The sequence below is a fragment of the Lepidochelys kempii genome, chromosome 4 (genome assembly GCF_965140265.1).
Source record: "Lepidochelys kempii isolate rLepKem1 chromosome 4, rLepKem1.hap2, whole genome shotgun sequence".
Classification (NCBI taxonomy): domain Eukaryota; kingdom Metazoa; phylum Chordata; order Testudines; family Cheloniidae; genus Lepidochelys; species Lepidochelys kempii.
This window is the reverse complement of record NC_133259.1, coordinates 38,458,024-38,481,833: the sequence shown is the minus strand read 5'-3', so window position 1 is coordinate 38,481,833 and position 23,810 is coordinate 38,458,024. Positions and strand designations below refer to the sequence as shown.

The 23,810-nt window shown below is 39.4% G+C and overlaps 1 protein-coding gene across 6 annotated transcripts in view; it reads left to right on the top strand.

The window, feature by feature from the left end:
- The window catches only part of PDE5A (phosphodiesterase 5A), a 94,920-nt gene that overhangs the window by 9,750 nt on the left and 61,360 nt on the right, over positions 1-23,810 (top strand). For all 6 annotated transcript variants that reach the window (XM_073341003.1, XM_073341002.1, XM_073341005.1 and 3 more), the window contains exons 2-4: positions 4,540-5,128; positions 7,615-7,704; positions 22,958-23,029. In XM_073341003.1, coding sequence (XP_073197104.1) covers positions 4,540-5,128; positions 7,615-7,704; positions 22,958-23,029 — 751 coding nt within the window. The remainder of the gene's footprint in view (positions 1-4,539; positions 5,129-7,614; positions 7,705-22,957; positions 23,030-23,810) is intronic.

Genomic DNA, 23,810 nt, shown 5'->3' with positions numbered 1-23,810 from the left:
AAATCCTCTCAAAATGTTTTCTGCTGGAAGATGTCACCTGGCAAATTCGGTTCTCACCATACTCTGACATTCAACATCTTATAATGAGAGGGAGGTGTGGATGTGACAAAATGCAAATGACTTTAAAAATAGCCATCACCTACTCCCATTCATGAACTCTGGCCTCAATTATGGTTGCCACAGTGCAGGCTTACTGGAAGAAAAGGATTCAGGAAGTCAGTAAGGAGCAAGTGCGGCTGTAGCTGCACACCAAGCAATGTTTAAAGGGCTACGCTGGGGTGAGAGCATGTTACAGTATTGAAAGGGTCTCTAGTGAGCAGGCTTCTTGCAGCACCTGGTATTAGTATTTGCTCCTGTTTTATACAGACCTAATCTCTACTGTCACTGCTGCAACTGCTCCCTCATGGCAGTTTTCTGGCCCTAAGGTTCTTAGGGCCAAATTCTGCAAATATCTATGCCCATTGAAGACTACTTGTGTGAATTAGGAGTGTTTGCAAGATTGACCCTTAATTTAGTCCTTTTCACATCACATTTGTCTCATAAATAGTGCTTTCTCATTTATTTCCACTAATCTCTCTTGTAGTTCAATAGGTGTCTGGTACTGATAGACCTTACTTATATGGCTTATTGTATACTGAGAAAATAAGTGTTATACTTGTCAAGCATGGTTAAATGGAAAATGGTACTGAAAAAGCAAAAACAAGTCCTCTGATTGATTTTTAAAATAGATTAAAACAACTATGTTTTGCATTTCATCCAAAATAAAATATTAGTTCTTCAACCCATGCATATAGCTGTGTGAGAAAACGGAGATGAATAATTTCCTTATAAGAAGTGTTACTCAGAACAGGTCAATAAAATTGTTGTTATTCCAGCTGATTTTAAACAACTTTACTGTTGCCTAAATTCTGCAAATGCCTAATCAGTTTAAAGTATAAGAATATATTTTAGGAGAGTTATAGCCATAGGATTTTTCTCTCGTCTTAATCTACACAATTTCGTAAAAAACCCACATACTAACCTGCTAGCAGGTTACTGGACCACCATCAAAGAGACATTTGGGGGGAAAACATAAAGTCTAATAGTGCAAACTCTCTTTCCAATAAGGAGAAGGTCCTTATTCAAAGGCAGTGTGACTACTTGGATGAGAAAAGTCTTACACAGTCAGGTTCTAAATCCCCCCACCACCACTGTGAGGCAGGAAGATAAGTTTTGAAATCCCTACTTTATAGATGGACAGGATGAAATGGAAAGATTGAATCACTCTAGGGCCATGGAGTCAGAGCTGGATTTAGAGGCTTTTGTTGTTTGTTTGTTTGTTTGTTGTTATTACATTGGTAAACCTGTGCTATGGCACTTTACAAACAAATAAAGTGGCAGGGCTTTTATCTGAAAAACCAAGTCCATGCTGTAACCAGTACACTGTGCACCTGGTTCTCCACTGCCTTTACATTTTATACGGCCATTTACACCTGTGCAAATTGAATGTGAAACACTACCAGGTCAGAATGATAGCATTTTACTCTTCCTTTCATCACATGTAAATGATCACACAGATGCAAAGCAGTAGAGAATCAGCTCAGTGTGCCTCCTCTAATAAACTGGTTTCAGAGTAGCAGTTAGTCTGTATTCGCAAAAAGAAAAGGAGTACTTGTGGCACCTTAGAGACTAACAAATGTATTTGAACATAAGCTTTCATGAGCTGCAGCTCACTTCATTGGATCATTTTATTATTTCCTCTAACAAACTGTGGTCATTCAGCAGGTGGGTACAAATGTATCATAGACTTACAAATGATAAGTATGTGAGTACATTTGGCTGATTAATGAGCAGGTTAGGAAGGCTATTCCATCTTGTTCTTTGCTTGTATAAATGCATTTACATCTGATTTTACAGTATTTTTTTAGTCAGGTTCCACACAATCTGAGAGTGGCTTAAAAATCATGAGTTTTTAACATAATAATAAATGGGTTTTTAGTTGCCTTCTAGTTCCTGAGCCTTTAGGGTGCACTCAGATCACATTTTCAAACTTTCTTTGCAACCAGAAGGGCTAGAAGCTTATTTTTGTTAATGAAAGCAGAGGTTTTCAGCTAATTGCTTATCTCCAGAGCTAAGGCTTAAAGAAAAACACCAAATATCGCAAGTCTCATGCTGAAATCACAAGAGTCGGGAACACTGATTTTAATCCAGGGATGTTCAGAGTCTTCTTATACAACTATTTTTTAATAATCATCTGTTTATTTCCTCAGGGGATATTTTTGGCCATTTCCGTAATTTTTTTCCCTCTAAAAGATTTCCCTTCCCTCCTTTGATCAAGAGAATGATTAGATGTTGGCTTCTTATTATGTCCCTTACTCAAACAGCTTGCAGTGTGAGTTTGCTGACATGCCTCTTGAAAAGTATGAGTTCATGTATTTCTTTTGTACAAAGTCTCCCCTCCCACATTTTAACATCATCTGTGGGAGCTCAGCATATTAAGAGCTATAAAGAAGTCCTTGTTAAAATCAGAGTTATGATAATATATTAATCATTCTTCCTATTGATGTAGTTTTTCATATGAAAGTATCATTTCATAAGCCGTTTGGGTGAAACCAGATCTCTTGTTCAAAGAGAAATTATGATGACACTGTAATGAAGACAGATAATTGAGAATACTTATTAGTATATTAAATAAACCCTGAATTTAATTCCTAATATTTTTTTAAATAATTAACCCTCTCTTTCACAGCAACAGTGGAATCATTTATTGCTCATTCTATTGCATTTTATTATCTGACATCATTTTCCAGTAATCAGACTGGTTTAATATTCGTGGGTGCTTTGTAATAGATGTTGATGTACACAGTAATAGTAATTATTATTATTATTTATTATTTCATACACAAGTGTGCTAGGCACGTCACAGAAGAACTGGAAACATATGGGATGAAATCCTGCCCCACTGAACTCAGTGACAACACTCCCATTGATTTTAATAGGGCCAGCATTTCATCCAATTTACCTACCCAAAAGAGCATGCAGTCTAAGGCCCTGATTCTGCAAAAGACTTACAATTGTGCTTAACTGTATGGCCTGTTAGTGCCATTAACCTTGACAGGATTATCTCATAGTGTATGAATAATAAGCACATGTGTAAGTCTTTGTAAGATCAGGACCAAAATACTGTAATTGGGAGTCCAGATAAAGATCAGATTCTGCTTTCCATTATGGTGTGATTAAGAGCAGAAATTGGTCAAACAGCTCTATTAGATCATTTTAACCAACTACTGCCCCTGAGGGAAAAAAATATTCTCTCATATATGACCCTGAAATCCTTACTGATGTGTAGTCTGCAGTCACATTGCTCCTTTTCTTGGACAAGTATTCAGTACATAGACTCACCATATTTTAAATCTGTCCTCATTCAGTGAATCAGTTTTTAACTCCACATCTGTGTAGTTCTTAGTCCTAGTCAGGACTTCAAGTCATATGTCAGTGCTCACACCTTCACAAGGGAAGGCAGATATGCTTCTTTTTGAGGTTATGGCTTACTGTAATATCTATTGTTTAGAAGTATAGTTGAAATAAAAAACTTTAGAGACTAATCAATCTCCTTAGCTTTGTTTTGCCAATCATTTTCAGCAGCCCCCTTACTGCTTTGTATTTTACAATACAACAACCAGGCTGTTTGGGGAGGCACAACCTTCCTGGCCCTCCATACAGTTTCGCAACCCCGCTGTGACCCTTGGGCCAAAAAGTTTGCCCACCCCTGCTCTATCTGGTTGTCATATGTGGGTTGGGAAGGAATTTCCCCCCAGGTCCAATTGGCAGTGACTTTGTGTGTGGGAGGGGGTTTGCCTTACATATCCCGATGCTGCAGATGATCATTTGCCAGGATTATCTGGATAGCTCTCATTTAATTCCCTGCCATTTCCGGGGCCTTGGGCATTGGTACACCTCGGTCTCTCTTATTTCCTCTCAGTGGCACATAATAGTCTAGTCTCCTGTAGGTGGTAATCCTTTGGTCTAATTTCAGTTTCTGGGTTTGGTGTGGGGGTGCTGGGTGGTGGCTTGTGATAGGAAATCAGATGATCTGGTGGTCCTTGTGTCCTTAAACTCTATGACATGACTAAGGATGAAGTATTTGAGATTAGTGTAGTCATAATTTTCAGCTTTTATGCACTGAAAGCTATGTCATGAGTAATAATTTTCTGCCTTATTCAGAGTCATTTATTTGATCAGAAATATTTCTTTTTTATAAGACACATGATATTAGTGCTTAAGTCTCAGTGTTGGCTGGAAATGAACAACATCGAGTTAAAGAGAAGCAGGTGTTTCACTAAATCAGTGGTTCCCAAACTTGTTCCGTCGCTTGTGCTGGGAAAGCCCCTGGTGGGCCGGGCCAGTTTGTTTACCTGCCGCATCCGCAGGTTCGGCCGATCGCGGCTCCCATACTATTTTATGTAGTATTATGTAAAAGGGTTGGTCCCTTTAAATAATTATGATTGCTTGGGGATTGTTAACTCATAGTATTTATTACCTTTCACTTCTGTTTTGCAGAGAAATGGTCAATGCATGGTTTGCTGAGAGAGTTCATACCATCCCAGTCGGCAAGGAAGGAACCAAAAACCACAGTGAAGATTGCTCTTGTCCTGCTCATCAGACTACCAGAGCTGAAAGCCCTAACCCTGGGACACCAGTAAGGAAAATCTCTGCTTCTGAATTTGACAGGCCTCTAAGGCCCATCATTGTCAAGGACTCTGTTGGAACCGTAAGTTTCCTTTCTGGCTCTGGAAAAAAGGAACAGATGCCTCTGCAATCTCCAAGGATTGGGACTGATGCAGGGGATCAGTGCTCAAGACTCTTAGAACTAGTGAAAGATATTTCCACTCACTTGGACGTCACAGCCCTTTGCCACAAAATTTTCTTGCACATCCATGAGCTCATAGCTGCTGATCGTTATTCCCTTTTCCTGGTCTGTGAGGATAGCTCCAATGAGAAGTTTCTTGTCAGCAGGCTGTTCGATGTTGCAGAAGGTTCCACCTTGGAAGAAGCTTCAAACAACTGCATTCGCTTGGAATGGAACAAGGGAATTGTGGGACATGTGGCAGCTTTGGGCCAGCCTTTGAACATCAAAAATGCATATGAGGTAAATATGGAAATTTTGTGTAAGTAAAAAGAGGCCAGATCTTCAGATAGTGTAATACATGCAGTTCATTGGAGCCAGATTGATTTACACTAACTGAGGATCTGGCCTCAAATATCTCTCTCTAAAATATATGCACATTTGGCTACATATGATGTTTGAGGAATGGATGTTTGAAAACAAGTGATGGACATTTGAGAGTAAGGGTCAAGTTTTGATCCTGGCCTTAACCAGGTCTCTATTTTTCCACCCACAATTATTTGCGTTTGTATTTCAGGACACTTAGAAATGTATGATTTTGATTGTACCAAGAAATTGGGTATTTAAAGTGGGCTAAATTATGGGGGCAAATAATTGTTTGCATTTTTAAAAATAAAAATATAGGCTAACATATGAACATGTACTTCTATATGAATCCTAAGGCTGCATAACTGGGCATAATGGGATGAAACTGAGCAAAGGAAAATGTAGGCTGAATATCAGGAAAAAACCCTGATAATAAGATACATTGGGCTGTGGAAAAGTCTCCCAACTGAAATGGTAGAATCCCTATTACTTGAATGATTTAAGCCTAGACTGACAACCTGCAGAATATCCTGTAAGAAACAACGCTGCTTGATAGATAAAGCGGGTTTTGTGCATTCAGAGTTAGGGATAAGGAAAGAGAAGGGTTCCCAAGTGGAACAAACACTGGAATTTTGACTTGAAAATTACCACTTCTAGTTGGTCATTTCTTCATCCTCCTGAGTGGATTTTTTGAGGATGTGTGATATTGCCAAACAATATTTTCCAGCAGCAATACATATAAGGGTGATATAATGTGCTTTAATGGTCATCGTTCATGAAGACTCTGATAAGTATTTTCTGGATTTGGGCCTAAGTATATATTTCGCTTTAAGCACGTGAGATCAGTGGGAGTATTCATGTGCTTAATGCTAAGTACGTACGTAAATGCTTTCCCAGATCGGGGTCATTGTACTGAGCTTGAAATCAAATGTTGGTGAATTAATAATCTTCCTTTTAAGTACAATTTGGTGCATTTTAGTGAGACGATAAAATAAAATCAGTGTTCCAGAATGATACATACAAATAAAACAAAAAACAAACAAACAAAAAAACCCCAAACCAAACTCAAAATGAAAAGGAAAAGAAATTTAATCTCATTGCACAATTTATACTTGGAATTTTTTGACAGTCTGTGCTAATTCTCATTGCATTTTATGTAAATACAAGGGGTATGATTTTTTTACTCGTGGTACATAGTCGCAGACCTATAATGCCAGTGGGTCTACACTTTAACATAATTATGTTACCAAATGTGAAATTAGGATTAAGGCTGGGATTCAAAAGTGCCTCACTGAGTTTCAGTGGGATTTGGTTGCCTAACTCCCTTATGATCCTTTGAAAATCCCAGCCTAGATGGCTATAACTTTGGTGAGAGCAAAAATATTATATTGCCAGTGGAGTCATTTTCAGTGTTTCCATCTTTTTGCAATAATAATAGGGATTTTATACATACACAATACAAATCAGATTTTATATGGGGTGTTTCTTTTTCTTCTGGACACCTGCCCTATGCCTCACACTCAAGACCATTCTTCCTATACAAGCACTAGCTTACCCCAAAGTTGTGGTGGCAGAGGATCCCAGAACCAAAAGCTCTTTCTTTTCAGTTCCTATCCTGGTATGTATTCCTACAAATTCTATAATGCTTACAGTTTGCCAGCTCCCTATTGGGCTGATTGCACTGAATGACTCAAATTGGTGGTGAGAATTTGTTCTGATTGTCAATGACTATTTTTAGGTACATTACGAATAAGTCTTGCAGGAACAACAGTGAGTTTTTAGAAAACGGTTATTTTTGTATTAAAGCTGCTTTCTGAAGCTCATGGGCTTGACTTTTCAGTGAGCATAGGAGAGAGATTTAGGAAAGCATGGGAGCTTGTCAGCATCCTCCTGCAAACACTTTTCAACACTGAAAAGAAAAAAAAGTACATTTCAGATGTTTTTGGTGTATATTCCATAAAAGCCCATTCTCTGACTTTTTTCCTCAGATGGGGTGTTACTCATTTTAACCCCCAAATGGAAATCCTAATCCTATTAATAAGACTTACTTAGCCACGCCGGCCTGCCTTTTGGTGTGTTTTGAAAATTTCCTCTCAGAACAAAAGATGTGCTAAAAATGGTTATGCATGAATATCCAGCCTGGACAAACAGCTTTTCCTAAGCTTACTGCATTTTCTGACCTTTGTATATATCCACAAGTGTTTATATTCATTATAAGCAGTTTGTTTTGTACAGTATTGCTAGAAATTCACTCAGTCAGTAATAACTTATATTTACATAGTTATTGTCTCACAATGGAAACATTGTGACCCTGGGTAACAGTTAAGAAAAATGCTATAATTCCTCTATGGGCCTATAAACTGGGGAAATAAACAAGACATTCTTTGAGTGGGTACTTAATTCAACTTTTTCCGCCCTGTCAGGATCCCCGATTCAATGCAGAAGTTGACCAAATCACAGGATACAAGACTCAGAGTATTCTTTGTATGCCAATAAAGAACCACAGGGAAGAGGTAAGCTGCAGTACCTTGATCATCTTATACAATAGCGTATATGTAGCTCTGTTAATTCGTTTAAACACTTTTCACCTGTAAATCATTATCTCACAGTAGAAAAAAAGCTTTTTTTTAAATGTCCTGCCTGCATATCATTCGATGGAGTAAAATTTTACTCCCTTTTCTGCTTCACTGATGTTAACCAAATAGAGTTGCTGAGAAGAGCTTACACACAATTTTTTATTTTAAAACAATGTTGTTTCTATTTCCAGTTACAAAAAGGTTTCTGCTTCCTTATACACCCAAAACTCCCAGTTCACTTCAGTAAAATCAATAGGAGTTTTGTGTGTGGAAGAAATGCAGGAAGAAGTGGTAAAAAAATGAGATTCTTTCAAACTATAGCTGCTTATCATGTATGTGCTACTATCTTTAAACGTGTAAAATACATGCCAGTAGTGCCCAATAACTTCAAATCCTAATTACAGTCCCACTTATTGTCTCATCCATTGTATAAGCCATGAGAAGGGACTTTTCCCTGCAGAACCCTGTGATTCTCTTAAATTGAATGAAAGATGATCTTCCTTTTCTCTCTTTTCTGAATCAAAGATACTCCTCAAATGTTGTTTTACTGTGGCTTTTCACAATGCATATAAATCTTATCTTTAGATGACACTTTTCAGTTTTTAACGCTATGTAAAATGGTGACCATAACGTTCTACCAAATACCTCACAAGTTTAAGATATCAAGCGGGGGTTCCCTTTCATAGACCCAGGGCAACATTTTCAAAAGTATGTACGTGAAGTTAGGCACCTGTATCCACATTTTAAGTACCTAAATAAAAATGGCGTGATTCAGAGAATCTGAGCACCCACAGCTCACATTACCCTTAATTGATTACACTGGGGTGCATGCGATCAGAATCAGGTCTTCAGATTCTCTGCACAGCTCTCCCCTCCAGTCCTGTGTCACTTCTCACAGCAATACTCCTTTAAGGTCTGATCCTGCTACAACTAGAATCAAGGGAATTTTGTCATGGACTTCAAAGCATAAACAAAGTAGGTCTCTGTTGGGTGGCAACAGCTAAAACCTAACAACAGCTAAAAGAGAAAACTAGAAAATGAGAAATTAAGTGAGGAGTGACATTATGCTGAGGAAATTCACCATCAGCTATCTGAGTAGAGTGATCCTGGTTTCCTTCTCACACTGGTGTAATTCAGGAGTGACTCCAATTAAGCCAATGCAATTACACTGGTGTAAAATTAGTGTTAGTGAACAGAAAATCAGGCTCATTGTGTTTTTATGTATTGCCAATAACTGAAAGAGCTTCTTGAAGCTGGAAGGAATAAGATTCAACCTCATACTGTTCTCCATCCTTCTCAGGATGTTGGCACAGCATAGACTAACCAAGGAGTGCCCCAGAAATTTTCAGACGGGGATTTGCTGTCCACTAAGTCTTCCTTTTTCAGAAGAGTTCACAGTTTGTGTCTAATCAGTTCATACTGTTAAAAATTGCTCAAAAGGCTGATTTGAAAATACCATTTTCCCTTTTTTTCTAACCCTTCCACTCTCCCAGTCTTGTTGCGTAAGACACCAATCTCCCATATTTAACCCCAATTCTCATTTTTACCTTGTATTATCTCATTCATTTGGGTCTGATGATCCTGGCTGACCCAGTGATTAAATGTGGCATCTCCTACATCTGACTTCTGTTTCAAAGTGTTTTTTCACTGCTCCAGGTCTTGTAAGGAAAGTGTTTCAAATTTATAACCCACCACCTCACACTGATCATGAACATGATCACTGTTCTCACAGTCAAACATTGCCCCCACTTCAAAGTGCCTCCCCATGTTAATTGGCAGTAGCTGCAACTGGCCATGAGCCAATCAGTGAGCAAGCAGAACGTTGTGTGCACTGACATCTGGCTGGGAGAGTGGCGCTGGATGTATGATTGATGCAAGATGGAGGGTCTATGTTTTGTCTAGGTCACATGCTTTATTTATGTGCATTGGAAAAAACACAAGAATGCTATAAGCCAAGAACTTAGAATCATAAAGTCATGACAAAATTCAGCTGGCCACAATACATGGGTTCTTACTTCTTACTCTGGTCATACATGAGAAAGAATTAAGTACAAGTATTCTCTGCTCATATGTACCAGCACTCACTTGTTGGGCTGAATGAACCTGTAACTGGCAATATGCCGATCCTGAAAAAAATCTTAGCTACGTTTCCCCTTCTAAGCACAACAGGAGTTCTAGATGAAATAAAGCAGGCACCTATTTATTATGAAAATAGAAAACAAACTGACAGATTAACAAATTGGCAAAGGCTAAAGGAGGAGGGGGGAGTGAAGTGTTACTTCTATATGCTGTAAACTGGAAGATCTAAACTTTGGAATTTCTCTTAGGGGACTCTTTTGTTATTTTAAAGTCTCTTACCAGAAGGTTCTCATCACCCTCACTTTAATGCTCTGCTGACACTTTTCTGGAATGAGATTTAATTCAGTGAATCAACTCCTCAATTACCATCTGCTTTCAGCTTTTTTTTTTTATTAAAAGCATCTTCCACCCCAAACAAAGAAACCACCATGGTTCCTCCATGCCTCCCCAACCTAAAAAACAAAAACCAGACCAAGCCTTTGTAATGATATTGTATCTAGCAGCTAAAGAAAACTGCTTTAGTGCAAAATTTCACTAGTCACAGTCCAAATATGTAGCCAAATATGTCTCTGAGACACATCTGAAAATAAATACTTAGAAAGAGAAGCAGGTCTTTTCTACCTGGAAATTTGGCCCCTGGAAAATACATATGATACATATATTATTGGTATGTTTAAAGCAAAAAGTCAGTATGTGATCTGCAGAAATATCATGGCTGAATATCAAACCTCTGGGTCAGTTGGGGAATGAAGATTTTTCCAGAAGAGATGAAAAGTAGGCTCAGATTAGTCTAAACTTCCACGTGGAACCTGAGCTGAGGAGCCTTCTTAGAAATAACACAAGATGAGGAGTAAGTTCTTCAAGAAGCAGAACCCATGGAGAAGGACTAATGAAGAACTGTAGTGGTCTTATCAACAAAAAGCACCATATGCAAGAGCAAGAACCTCAGTACTTCACAGACGCATAAAGAATGGAAGTAAATATGTTAATAACAAAAAGTAAACTTTTATAAAGCATTTTTTCTACTTATTAATTATAGCTGAAAGAGCCAATAGAGACTAGGCATATCAGGCCCGGGACTGGAAAACACTGCTGTCTGTACTTTTCAGGCTCAGAGCAATGGGAGATTTACACAGTGCTAGCTCTGTTTGTGACAAGCTCCTATTTTCCCCATGAAGAATTACAGATGCAAGCTGGACAAGCTTTGAGTAGCACTGGAAGGGTTTTGAAGCAAGTTCTGATATCTGCAGGCCACTGCTGCACAATCTTTGGTAACTAAATAGAGCTTCTATCCCATCCTACACAACAAACATTGCCACATAGTTTGCTTTGGCATTCCAGAATGTGCCATCTGATGTTTATAACTATTTAGAAAAATCAAGAGGGAAGAAAGATGAGAAACCTGACTCTTATACTACAAATGGAAAAACAAACAAACTGGCCATGAGTGAATCCATTTCAAACTTATCTGTGTTTAAAACTGTCATACAGTGACTGCTAAGCCATTTGAAACGTGCCATTTGTTCCCTCTGGGTTTTTTCTTCTGGCAATTCTCTAATGACAATAGATAACTCCATAACCTGATACCCTCTTAGTTTATGAAATCAGCCACACTGACTATGAAAAGTAAGAGAAAACACACACAACTCTAAAATTGATTGAATTCTTATCATCAAGGTACAATGACCACCAGTAAAAAGTTATTAGCCAACTGTTACCATATAATTACCATGGTTATTTCTTGTTTTATTTATAAGGGGAAACTGTGGTATTTGTTGGCCACAACTGTAGCTGTAGATCTTGATTATTACCAGTTCAGTGCTACAGTGCATTTTCAGAAAGCAGGATTGTTAAAAGTACCTTCCTTCTGCTGAGAAGATAGCTCATTCATTTTCGTTAGGAGAGCCATAACACAGCCTTCCAACGTTCTTAATGCACCAAGAGTACTCCTCACTGCAGGAGAGAAGCGTACACCTATATTCCCAGGGCTTAAATTCTTATAGAGTATTTTTGGAGGGCCCCCCACCCCCTCTATAACATGCTATAAAAACTTCAGGGGGTTGAAAATATTTACCGGAGCTCTGGTCTGGACAGCTCCAGCTGAATTTAAGCCCTGTGTATTCCTCTGTATATGTGTTGTTCCAGATCAGCCATGATCCAGCAAATAACTTAAACACATGCTTAACTTTGAAGCCAATAAGATTACTTACATGCTCAAAGTTCAGGATGTGTTTAAGTGCTTTGTTAGACTGAGGGCCTGATGCTCAGCTCTATGCTCAGCAACCTTTAAGCAGTATCTTTCTCTGCAAGTTTAGTTCAGTGGGACTAAGGTACTACTCAACATGAGTAAGGGTGGCAGAATCAGACTCTTAGCGTTCTGTTCCAGGAACGGGAGTGTGGGATAAATGCACATTTCATATGTGATCTTGGACCAAGTCACTTCTCCGTTTTGATCATCAGCGGTAAAATGGGTATAGTAACACTTCTTTACTTCAGAAGGGTGTTGTAAGTTATTTAATTTATTAATATTTGTAAAGTGCTTTGACAGCTTCGGATCAAAGACACCGTATGTATTATACATGCAAAGTATCGCTTATCATAAACTAACTGCACGGAACAGGCAAGCAAATACCTTGTAGCCTGAGATTTCATGATTTATCAGCAAGAGAGAACAGCAGCAGAAGCCCTGGGATGGTGGCAGCTCAGAACCTTGATCTCTACTGACTGCATAAACTGAGTCTCAGAAGATTTTTTCCATCCCTGAGGTACACTTTTGGTCCTCTAAAATGACTCATGGATGCCTAAGAACACAGGAGCATCACTGATTTAGCCTCAGGCACCTTTATGCTTGAAGTGAGTGGGTTCCAATCTCATTTGGTTTTGGATGGATTCATAGATCTGAAAATGGACTACAGAAATTGCTGTAAATCGTCATCTCCACTTCTGAGCACTTCTCCATGTAATTTTTCAGACTTGTACATGACCATTATAAAACCATTCCTTACAGAAACATCCTGTAGAACTGCACAGTAAATTATTTTTTGTGTGGAATTTTGTGGATAGAATTCTAAGTTAAATTTATGGTTGGTTTGGAAAGAAGATAATTCTATATGAAATTCTATATACTGTCTAGAGTAACTTCTATAAAATCCTATTTTGGTTTCACCCTTATTAACTGTATATAGGATTTTCCCATATGGGAGCTTTGAGCTGAATTAACTCCCAAGCTCTGAGCAGAAGTACGTAAGATTCAACTTCCTGCTGGTCTGCTAGGTGAATGTTTCATTCTGGAAAAGATCACTACAATTGTTGGATTTATTTAATTTTTTATTTTTGCCTGGTCTTCTGTCACTGGGAAGCGCTTTGCTACAAATCAGGGGTGCTATGCTTTTTATAACAGCTTTTTTGTTGCTGTTGTTTGTTGCTGTCTTGCTGACTTTTATTTTTATAGGCCTTAGCCAAGGGCACTAATGACAGTCAGCCTGGGAAGGTGATTCTTACCTTCCTCCCACAATGTAGACATAGTTGACTTATGCTTATGCCTTGATGTTGACGTTGCCTAATGAGCACCTGTACATTTTGACACTCCAACGGTTAGCTAAGGCTAACATTATGGTGAAGAGCATTAGAAATGAAAGTGTTGTTAGTTAAAAGCTAGAGTCTGTAAATAAATATCTGAGCAGGACTGCATACTTTTGTGGCCATGAATCACGCTCAGCCTCTGCAGGGATGAGGAAGCAGAATAAACCTAAAATCACATAGGCCATAATTTCATATCAGTTGGGTCCCTTGTTTTTAAGCCAGATAGTGTTGAATTTCCTCCTCCTGTCACCATTATTTGGTTTAGTGAATCATCTTTCTTCTGGTGTTGGCGTTATTGAATCATTAAATCTTCTCAGGAAGCAAAAGAATGTTCTTAAAGTCAGTGAAAAGGAAGTGACTGTGAAAAAGGGCACTGACTCTCTTTGAAGTAGCTTTCACAGAATTAGGCCTGAGAGTGGAGTGTACAAAAATGCAGCAAGAAGCCATCCATCCAGATAAAATAAAATTCAGAATGCAGCCATCAGCACTGAAGAAATGTCTGCTGTGTTCCATGAAATCCTGAGGGGGTGCACTGCCACTGATAGAGATAGAAGTCAGCAATCCATTTCAAACACTTAGTGACTGTGGTGGCCTCTGACAATTAAAGGAATTCTCTCTCTCTCTCTTTCTCTCTCTCTCTCTCTCTCTCTCTCTTTCCCTTTAGGCCTTATGAAAGGGGATAACTGACATTCCTGGAGCCAAAAGCCTTCTATCTACTGAACAAGTAGCAACAATAGAAGCTTCCCCACACTGTCAGCTATGCTTTGGTGGGAGGAAATGAATATGAAGGGCGGTTATTCCCATTTATTTCTTGGTCTCCCTTCTGTGACTGGTGACAAGGGAGCCCGCTGAATTACTGTCAGTTGTGAAGTTGCATTTGTGTTGTTCGGTTGTCTCCTATATACTGGAGAGACACTACCAAAACATGTAGCCTGTGATCCAATGGGAGTATTTCCATTGACTTCATTGATATCTGGATCAGAACCTTAGGTTCCCTCCTCCCCGACACACACACACACTCACTCACTCCCTCTCACACTCCCCTTCCCTCTCTCTCTGGGCCAGATTCTGATCCTAGCTCCTGCACACTTCTCTGTGATGTGTGAAGGGGCTGCAATAGCCTGGGGGACAATTCCCCTTATATAGGAGCTGCATAAGGTTGGAACATGCAGTACTCTGCTTCCCTCCCTCACCACCACAGCATAAGGGCTGTGCTGTGGCTGAAAAAGGAAATAACTAACACTCAGCATTGCAGCCCATTGGCAACCATAGAGTGCCTGTCATAAATTAGAGGTCTCCTGATGTAGGTAGATTGCCTGTATTTCAGTCCTTAACCCTCCCTGTGTCTCTGAACTTCCAGTCCTAAATTCTTCCCTGCCCACTTCTGCCTGTCATTCCCCCATCCCCGCTCTTTCTAAACCCCATCTAAATCCTCACTACTTGGGCTCTGGGAATACAAGAAGTATACAGGACATTTTTGTGGGCACATTACGAGAGTAACGAGAAAACGAAAAATAGCTAACTTGGGTTCTGTTGCTAAACTATTCAGCTTTCAACCCAGTTCACACATCACCTGCTTATTAAAGAATTAAGGAAGGTAAAATATTGGGCCTAAGGAACAAGACATTGTCTAATAAAACATGTTTTCTTCTTATTGCTGATTCTTTAACACCAATGCAGTGTCTTCATCAGCTAAAAAGTGCTTGAGTGTGTGTGGATTGTTAGTGTTTGCAGCATCCTTCAGGGCTTACAGAGAGCATTAGAGGAATTCTATAGAACCCAAATATGTAGATCCTTTGCTTGGTGCAGTGTGGATTCCACTCCTCCAATATACATGCAATTCAGGCAGGCTTCCCACATTTTTGTGTTCATAGATTCATAGATTTCAAGTCCAGAAGGGTTCATTGTGATAATCTAGTCTGGCCTCTTGTATAACAGGTGGCATAGAACTTTCCAAAATAATTTCTAGAGCAGATCTTTTTGCAGTATATCCAGTATCATTGTCACAATCACAGATTTCCATCAGGTGTAAACTAGCCTAGCTCCTTTTGAAGTCAATGGAGCTAAACCAAATTACACCAGCTGAAGATCTGACCTATTTTCATTTATGATTTGCTTGCAAGAAAATTTTTTGAGGTGTTTTGGTTTTATACTAAGCTCTAAAATACAGATCCTATAATCTTCATGACCTGTGTGCTGGCATGTGAAGCACATTTGTCCTAATTACCTAATTACTCCAGAGACTGGAACAGTTCCTCTGGAGTTTTATATGTCTCTTCCTAATTGGCTGCCTGTAAGAACATTTCCCATAGTTTGGCTCAATAGCTTGTCCACCTGAATTTTTTTTTCTCATTATTGTCACTGGGCCAAATCTCACAGGAATCAGTACAGTTTGTTGGAATTTGTACTGTTGTCAGTGAGGTCACAATCCGTTTATCTTGTATGTAGAAATGGCAAACACCTCTAAAACATCTTTAAACATTTATAGTGTCACTGAACCAAAAATTGCTAAGGTTGGTTATCCACATCGAATTTTTATCATCATAAGAAAAGCCATGAATTTCTAACCATTTTAGTCCTTTTTCTTTTTTTAAACACCTATTAATGAAGGGCTTTACAGGGATCTAAAAGAGCGCAAGTTCTCTTGGTATGCATCTTTCTCTTGGTAAAAGAAATCTGCAGTGCTAATGAGGAGAGACTAAATGGTCTTTTTAGTATATGCTAACATAGTCCTTTTACTGTTTCCTCATGGCTCTTTAAGCACCACAAGCTTTCCTTTCATAGAGGAAAGGTGTTTACACAGGATAAAAGTGCTCACCTTTCGGATGCCTCAGAGAGCCTGTGAGCTCATTAAAATTGTCTTAGCTTCTGTGGTTCAAAGCTAATAAAAATACAAGGCCAGTGGTGTGAATAAAGACCTGAGCATCAGCCAGTGTGCCTATAGGTTACCTCAAGAGCATGTGAGGGGGCTAGACAATGTACTTACTGTTCAGAGGCTGCAGCTGTACTTAAGGAAAGCTGCACCTCAGTACGGCAGTGTGAATGCTCATAGGATAAGAGGCACCGTTCATAGTGTATAAAGAGGGTTGCCAATTTTGGTTGGATATATTCCTGGAGATTTCATCACATGACATAATCTTTAATTAAAGATTAATCTTTTAATTCCTGGAGACTCCAGAACAATCCTGGAGGGTTGGCAACCCCTTGTATAAATCATATGCACATTCCTGTTCCCATTGAAGTCAATGAGAGTTTGCTGTATGGAGAATTGAACCGCATGGTCCTCACAATAAAGTATTTATTTAAAATGGACATTTTTGAGTCTATAGCTGGTATCAGAGTAACAGCCGCGTTAGTCTGTATTCGCAAAAAGAAAAGGAGGACTTGTGGCACCTTAGAGACTAACAAATTTATTTGAGCATGAGTTTTCGTGAGCTACAGCTCACTTCATTGGATGCATACCGTGGAAACTGCAGAAGACATTATATACACACAGAGACCATGAAACAATACCTCCTCCCACCCCACTATCCTGCTGGTATAGCCTATTTCCCCTTGTTTTTTCCTACCCCTCCCCCCCCCACCCAGATGTTCTGGTTTAACTTGGATTTAAACTTGGAGAGTGGTCAGTTTGGATGAGCTATTACCAGCAGGAGAGTGAGTTTGTGTGTGTATGGGGGTGGGGGGGATGTGAGAAAACCTGGATTTGTGCAGGAAATGGCCCACCTTGATTATCATGCACATTGTAGGGAGAGTGGTCACTTTGGATGGGCTATCACCAGCAGGAGAGTGAATTTGTGTGGGGGGGTGGAGGGTGAGAAAACCTGGATTTGTGCTGGAAATGGCCCAACTTGATGATCACTTTAGATAAGCTATTACCAGCAGGACAGTGGGGTGGGAGGAGGTATTGTTTCATATTCTCTGTGTGTATATAAAGTCTGCTGCAGTTTCCACGGTATGCATCCGATGAAGTGAGCTGTAGCTCACGAAAGCTCATGCTCAAATAAATTGGTTAGTCTCTAAGGTGCCACAAGTACTCCTTTTCTTTTAGCTTATCTAAGGTGATCATCAAGTTGGGCCATTTCCAGCACAAATCCAGGTTTTCTCACCCTCCGCCCCCCCCCCCCCCACACACACACACACACAAACTCACTCTCCTGCTGGTAATAGCCCATCCAAAGTGACCACTCTCTTTAAAATGTGTATGATAATCAAGGTGGGCCATTTCCACCACAAATCCAGGTTTTCTCACACCCCCCCACCCCCCTCCAAAAACCACACACACAAACTCACTCTCCTGCTGGTAATAGCTCATCCAAAGCGACCACTCTCCCTACAATGTGCATGATAATCAAGGTGGGCCATTTCCAGCACAAATACAGGTTTTCTCACCCCCCCACCCCCATACACACACAGACTCACTCTCCTGCTGGCAATAGCTCTTCGAGACTGACCACTCTCCTTACAATGTGCATGATAATCGGGGTTGGCCATTTCCAGCATAAATCCAAGTTTAACCAGAACGTCGGTGGGGGGGTAGAAAAAAACAAGGGGAAATAGGCTACCTTGCATAATGACTTAGCCGCTCCCAGTCTCTATTTAAGCCTAAATTAATAGTATCCAATTTGCAAATGAATTCCAATTCAGCAGTTTCTGAATAGCTGGTAGTGGCCCATCTTGCAAAACAATGACGTGATCTGTGACACTGATATTTTGGGAAGACTCATGTGAAAGACTTTAAATTATCTTCTCTCCCATTAAGAGAAAACTGTTTTTCCATCCTCCTTAAGTACTTGCTTAACAGTTATAACTTTAATGAATAACAGTTAAACACAATTATTCAGACACATGCACAGCAAAGTTCTTTTTATGTTGTCTGTACTAAAAGCAGGATGGAAAATACTGTTGTTTTAACCGTTCACTGGACTTTATGCTGCTAGGGTCACAAATAATGCCGTTTCTCTGGAGCATGGCCATGACTTGCTGCAAATGTGCCAAAAATTCTGAATTGAATTAAAAGCATAGTTTCAAATAAACTGTAGTGCTTCTCACTATGTAACTTTTCAGATTCTCATGCTAAATAACTTGGGCTCCTTCTACACTGGTGAGTTACATCATCATAATTTGCCACCAGTGCAGCTCCACTGTAAGTAGCAATGGAAAGGTAGGGCAAATGTGACCCAGCTGCTTTTAGCATGTCTCTGAATAGGATTTGAAACAGTGATAAAGTTCCTGGATCTTATCCTACTCTTCAGCTTCCACTCTTGTTAAATTTGCTCTCACTGATAGAGCTGTCTCAATGTTGATTTACAGTTATAAAGTGTTCTTGTATAGAAAAGGCCAGAGCAAATTTTACTTTTGCCAGCCCTTTTAGGTCACAATTCTTGGTTGGTGTCAACTGGCATAGCTGCCTCGAAGGCAGTGGATCTATGCCAACTTATACCAGCTAAGGACTCAGATTCCAACCTTATCTGTCTAATAGGTGCTCTATGAGAGAGACCGATTGATTACAGTAGCATGTAAAATATGGGGAGAGTAAAAGGATATAGGAAAGATACATAGATCTATATTCATATTGTTCATAATAGTAATAAATATAATATGAATCAAAGGACTTTTTTTAAATGGAATGGCAGAAGCATTAAGTAGAACAGTGTTTGGGCTTGATTCTCCTCTCATTTACAGGGTAAATCAGGAAAAACCCCACTGTTTATCTTCAGAACCCATCTTTCCTTCCTAATGGAGCCTGCCATTAAATCACTAAGTTAAACTTATGACACTGACATCTTTCATGTGGCAAAAGATCATGAGCTCATAAGCACAATAATAAGTGTAGGTTCAAGAAGAAGCTAAGCTAGTTTGTGGGATGAAACACTCTTTGTCAGCACATAGATAGTTGTAATAATTGCAAGGGAAGCACAGATAAATACTGTCCAAGTGAATAATTTCTTTGGACAAATATTCTCTATCCTCAAATTTGCTCCAGTGAAAATCTGTGTTTAAAATCCTTTGTTTTTGTTGGCTTCTGTCACAGACCCCAGTTTCTAAAAAGGATGTCCATGTCCTTCATCTGAAAGGCCGGGCTCTAAATTGGTCACAAATTGAGGACCAAGCTTCAGAGCAGCCCTGCAATTTAATTTCTGCCCAGGCAGCAGAATCACGCCCTTCAGTAGAGAGCTGGAGTCAGTGCTAAGCAGTGGTCTCATTTCCACCCTCATCTGTGTGAGTAGTTTAGCCAGTTGCTGGCCAGATGGATTTTTGGTGGATAGGAAGGATTAGAGAACCCATGTGCAGCTTGCTGCAGCGGCTGAGAAACAGCTTTATATGATCAGAGGATACATACAGAGTGGGGAACAAATAAAGAGAAGCAAATAAAACCAGAGGGGGAGCCATTACAAAATCTGGGCTGGGGGTAGGCATTGGGCCTTGGCCAGAAGATTAAAACTCAAAGTGAATTGCTAAATTTTAAGATGGGGATTGTATCTGAGTTTCCTTTGGGTATAATCCATTAAGTGATTTATAGGTTGGTAAATGGAATTAAGTCAGAAATTTTTGAATGCACAGTGTTGAATTTTCCCTCCCTCAGCCTTTTGAATCCCCATCTTCTGTTCGAAAGTATGTGTGTATGTGGGAGTGGGAGAGGGGTTCCTGCCCAAGACCAAACAGAAATTTGAGCCTTGATATGTCAATTGCATGTGTAAAAGGTCTCCATGATTAAATTTTGTTATCCTGGAAGTGCAGCTACATTGGAAAATTAGGCCCTCGAACTCTTGGGCACGGTAAGAAATAATAGATCAGATCCTGGCCACTTCAGTGTCTGCTTTGCTGCTAGTCTGTTGCTTCAAAGCAGCCAAAAACCCAATTTAGCCTCTCTCTGAGAATTCCCCTGGCACAGGCTTCAGGATGGGGGATAGAGGGTGTCATCCTTCCACCTTTGCCAGCCTCAGGCTCACAGCAGAGCTGTGCCAGATTATGGATCTAATCCAACAAGTATCCCATAGAGGCAGATGACTGCAAAACTAAACTACTGTTCCTTTTATTTTACCCTTCCTTTGAGGTAGTTTGTTCAAGTGGGATATTCCTGCATTGACCAATACTGTGAGAAACACATCATGCAGTCTTCACTTGCTACCTGTATTAATAGATAAAAATTGTATTAGCATTTAGAAATCAATTTGATTTTCTTCAGCTTTAGTGCTGCCTACAGAATGCTGTTAGTCAAAGAGTGTCTGAACATGCCCTGGAAGTTGCTCAGTGGGAGGTGAGAGCATTCAGCACCCCCCCAGGAGGCACGCTGTGGCTTGTCGAATTACTTAGCAAGTAAATTTCCACCATGTTTTGAGCAAACACATTGCTCTTCCAGGTTCATTCTGCACCTTTTATCTAAATAAGCACACTGCATCAAAAGGTCACTTTTTTGGCTGAATTTCTTCTCTCCAGTAGGTCCCAAAAATATGAGAAATTCAGATCTTAATTGACCTCTTCTGGAGGATTATTTTCTGTATTCTAAGAAATAAAGTTTTAATCTCACCATAGAGAGAGCGTTATGTCAGGAAACTTGAAATCAGAAGTTCCCCCAGAACGGTTTTGTATACAAAAAAGATTCAGTTAGGAATTTAAAGTAACTTGAAGGTAAACAAGCTTTTATAAGAGTTCATCCTAGCGGGAAATACAGCTGGTCTGTTGATTTCTGTAATCATTTCAGAGATTACAACAGAAAGTATTTTTCTGATTAAAGCAACAAGGAGTTCTTACTATCTGGGGAGTGACATGATATATGCAGATTATATGATATGTAGAGGATCTTTGTTATGTGAGGCCAGTTGGATGTTCATTCTAATGCCTTTGAGAAGACAACCAATATCCTAATTTACAGATGTTTTGTTATGTCCAGAGCTCTAGTGAATAAGGGCATCAAACATAGACTCATGCGACCTGGGTTCAATTCCTAGATGAGTCACCGACTTTCTCTGTTACCTTAGGCCTGTCTCTTATCTATCCTCTGCCTCAGTTCCCCATCTGCAAAATGGGATACTTCCCATGGCCGCTATGAGAATGTAATCCATTAATTGAGAGGTGCACAGACACTATGGTGGTGAGCTATTTGGATAGAGTGCAATATTCACAGTGTTAACAGAGGAAATATACCTCCGTTATGGTGCCTGCGTAGTATGTTTTTAGGAAAAGCCTAACTTTTAAAAAATCCCTTAGTTTGAAGAATAAATGTGAATCTGGTAAGACTATTACGTGTATTATATTTATATTCCTTGTTTATCATTGACAAGAAAAAATCCACTTTAGCAAATTATTTGGGTACAAATTGGGAGAAAATGCACTCAGATTCTAAGAACAAAATCCTAGCCTCTACCAACAGCCCCAGGAAACAGGGGCTTCACCACACAAAAACAGCAGAGTTACTCCAAGGCCACTACTACAGGCTTGTGGTTGCAGAAGTGCCCGTAGCTGTTGCTGCTCCCTGGGAATAGCTTGGTTGTGTGTAATCATGGATCTACACTCCTCCTCTTCCTCAGACCTATCTCTGGCTCATCTCAACAAACTCCTTGTGTGCTGACCTACAAGGGGTCCTCACCAAGCAGAAAGTGGAGACCCCCTACACAGGCTATTTACCACCAGCATCTCAACTCCAAGTAGTAGATCTGCATTGATTCCATTGTATTCAAGGCCTTCCACGGCTGCAGAGGAGGAGGGGGAGGATTTGTCCCACAGGGACTAAGGCCATGCTTCAGCAAGGTACTACAATATGTGCCTATCTTTAAGCACCTCAGCAGTCACACTGAAGTCACTGGGACTACTCACATATTTAAGGTATGCAGGTGCAAACATATCTTGTTGAACTGGGCCTAGTCTAGTACAATTAAATCATCTACATCAACACAATATTTAGTCAGCCTCAAAGGTAAGTTAAAAAGTAGTTTTGAGTACTGTTCCTGCCTCTGAATTCTACTGCAAATTTTTGTGGCAATCACATTTTTTTAAAAAAACATGTTTTTATTATTTATTATTATTATCATCATTTGTCTTGTGGTAGCACAGACGAGCCCCAGTCATGGACTAGGACCCATTGTGCTAGGTGCTGTACAAACACAGAATAAAAAGATGGTCCCACTCTCTTGTGTGAAAGATCCATACAAACAACTGGGGAAACTGAGTGACTGAGTATGGAAAATGTCATCAAATGCACAAAGTAAAGAAACTGGCAAATATGGGGAAAATGTCTACACTCTTTTTTGTATTATAGCAATCTTAGTGTCAGTAACAGTAGTAGGTAAAAACATTTTATCAGTAGTACAGTTTTTTTAGTTGAGAACATCCAATACTAAAGAGCTAGTCAGTAATTTGTAAAAATAAATACATGAAAACCATAGACCCAACTCTCTAACTAGCCAAATGTTGAGTATAAAAGTACCTGGAATCAGAGCTTGTCATCTTCTGTAAATATTGCTTTCCAGACAGTGCAGAGGCAGACTCCTCCTGGTTACCGAACTCTTCTTTATTTTCATTGCATTAGGTTGTTGGTGTGGCTCAAGCTATCAATAAGAAATCTGGAATTGGTGGGATATTCACAGAGCAAGATGAAAAGGTATAAGGGATGTGGAGAGAGAGAGAGAGAGAGAAAGAATGTGTGTGTGTATCAGTGGTTTTCTTTTATGACAGCTAGAAATTTTGAAGTTATCCAAACTGCACTAATCTTTGAATAAGTAAAAAATGGTTTGATGAAACTGAGGCATTGCAGAAATGTCAATGTGAATCAATTTAATTTCTGAGTCAGTTTGGTTTCTCTCTTCTATTAGGATTCACGTTTCCATGCTTTACTGAATGTATTATAAAGGGGTGTAGGCTTAACAGCTAGTAGTTGAAGTCACCTTATCTCAAAGAAATGTCACAGTGGGCACTCGGTAGCAGCTTAACATTAAAACTAAAACTTGCCAAGCAACTTTTAAAATTACTACATAACAATTTCTGTGTACACTAGTTGTAGAAAGAAATAAAGCACTGGATAAATTACAGTCATGTCTGACATAATCAGTAGTGCACAAAGCACATAGATTCTGAACTGTCACATTGCAGGCACTTTCAGAATGCTCTCAGATTTAACATGCAAACTGTGGTGCACCATGAAAGGCTTAAGTCAGGCCAAAGAAGTTGACTTAAGCCTTGGCAATAACAAAGTAAGAATTTACTCCTTCCCTGTAACAATGGAATGCATAATGAACATATGCAGGACATCAGAATTAATCCCTTTCCTGAAGAGAAACAGCTCTTGGCTTTGCTACTTAAGCAAGATTCGATTTCCACTTTGAAAAATATTTAATTCCTTATATACTAGATGCTCATTTTGTGTGTTCAGTTTTTAATGGTGA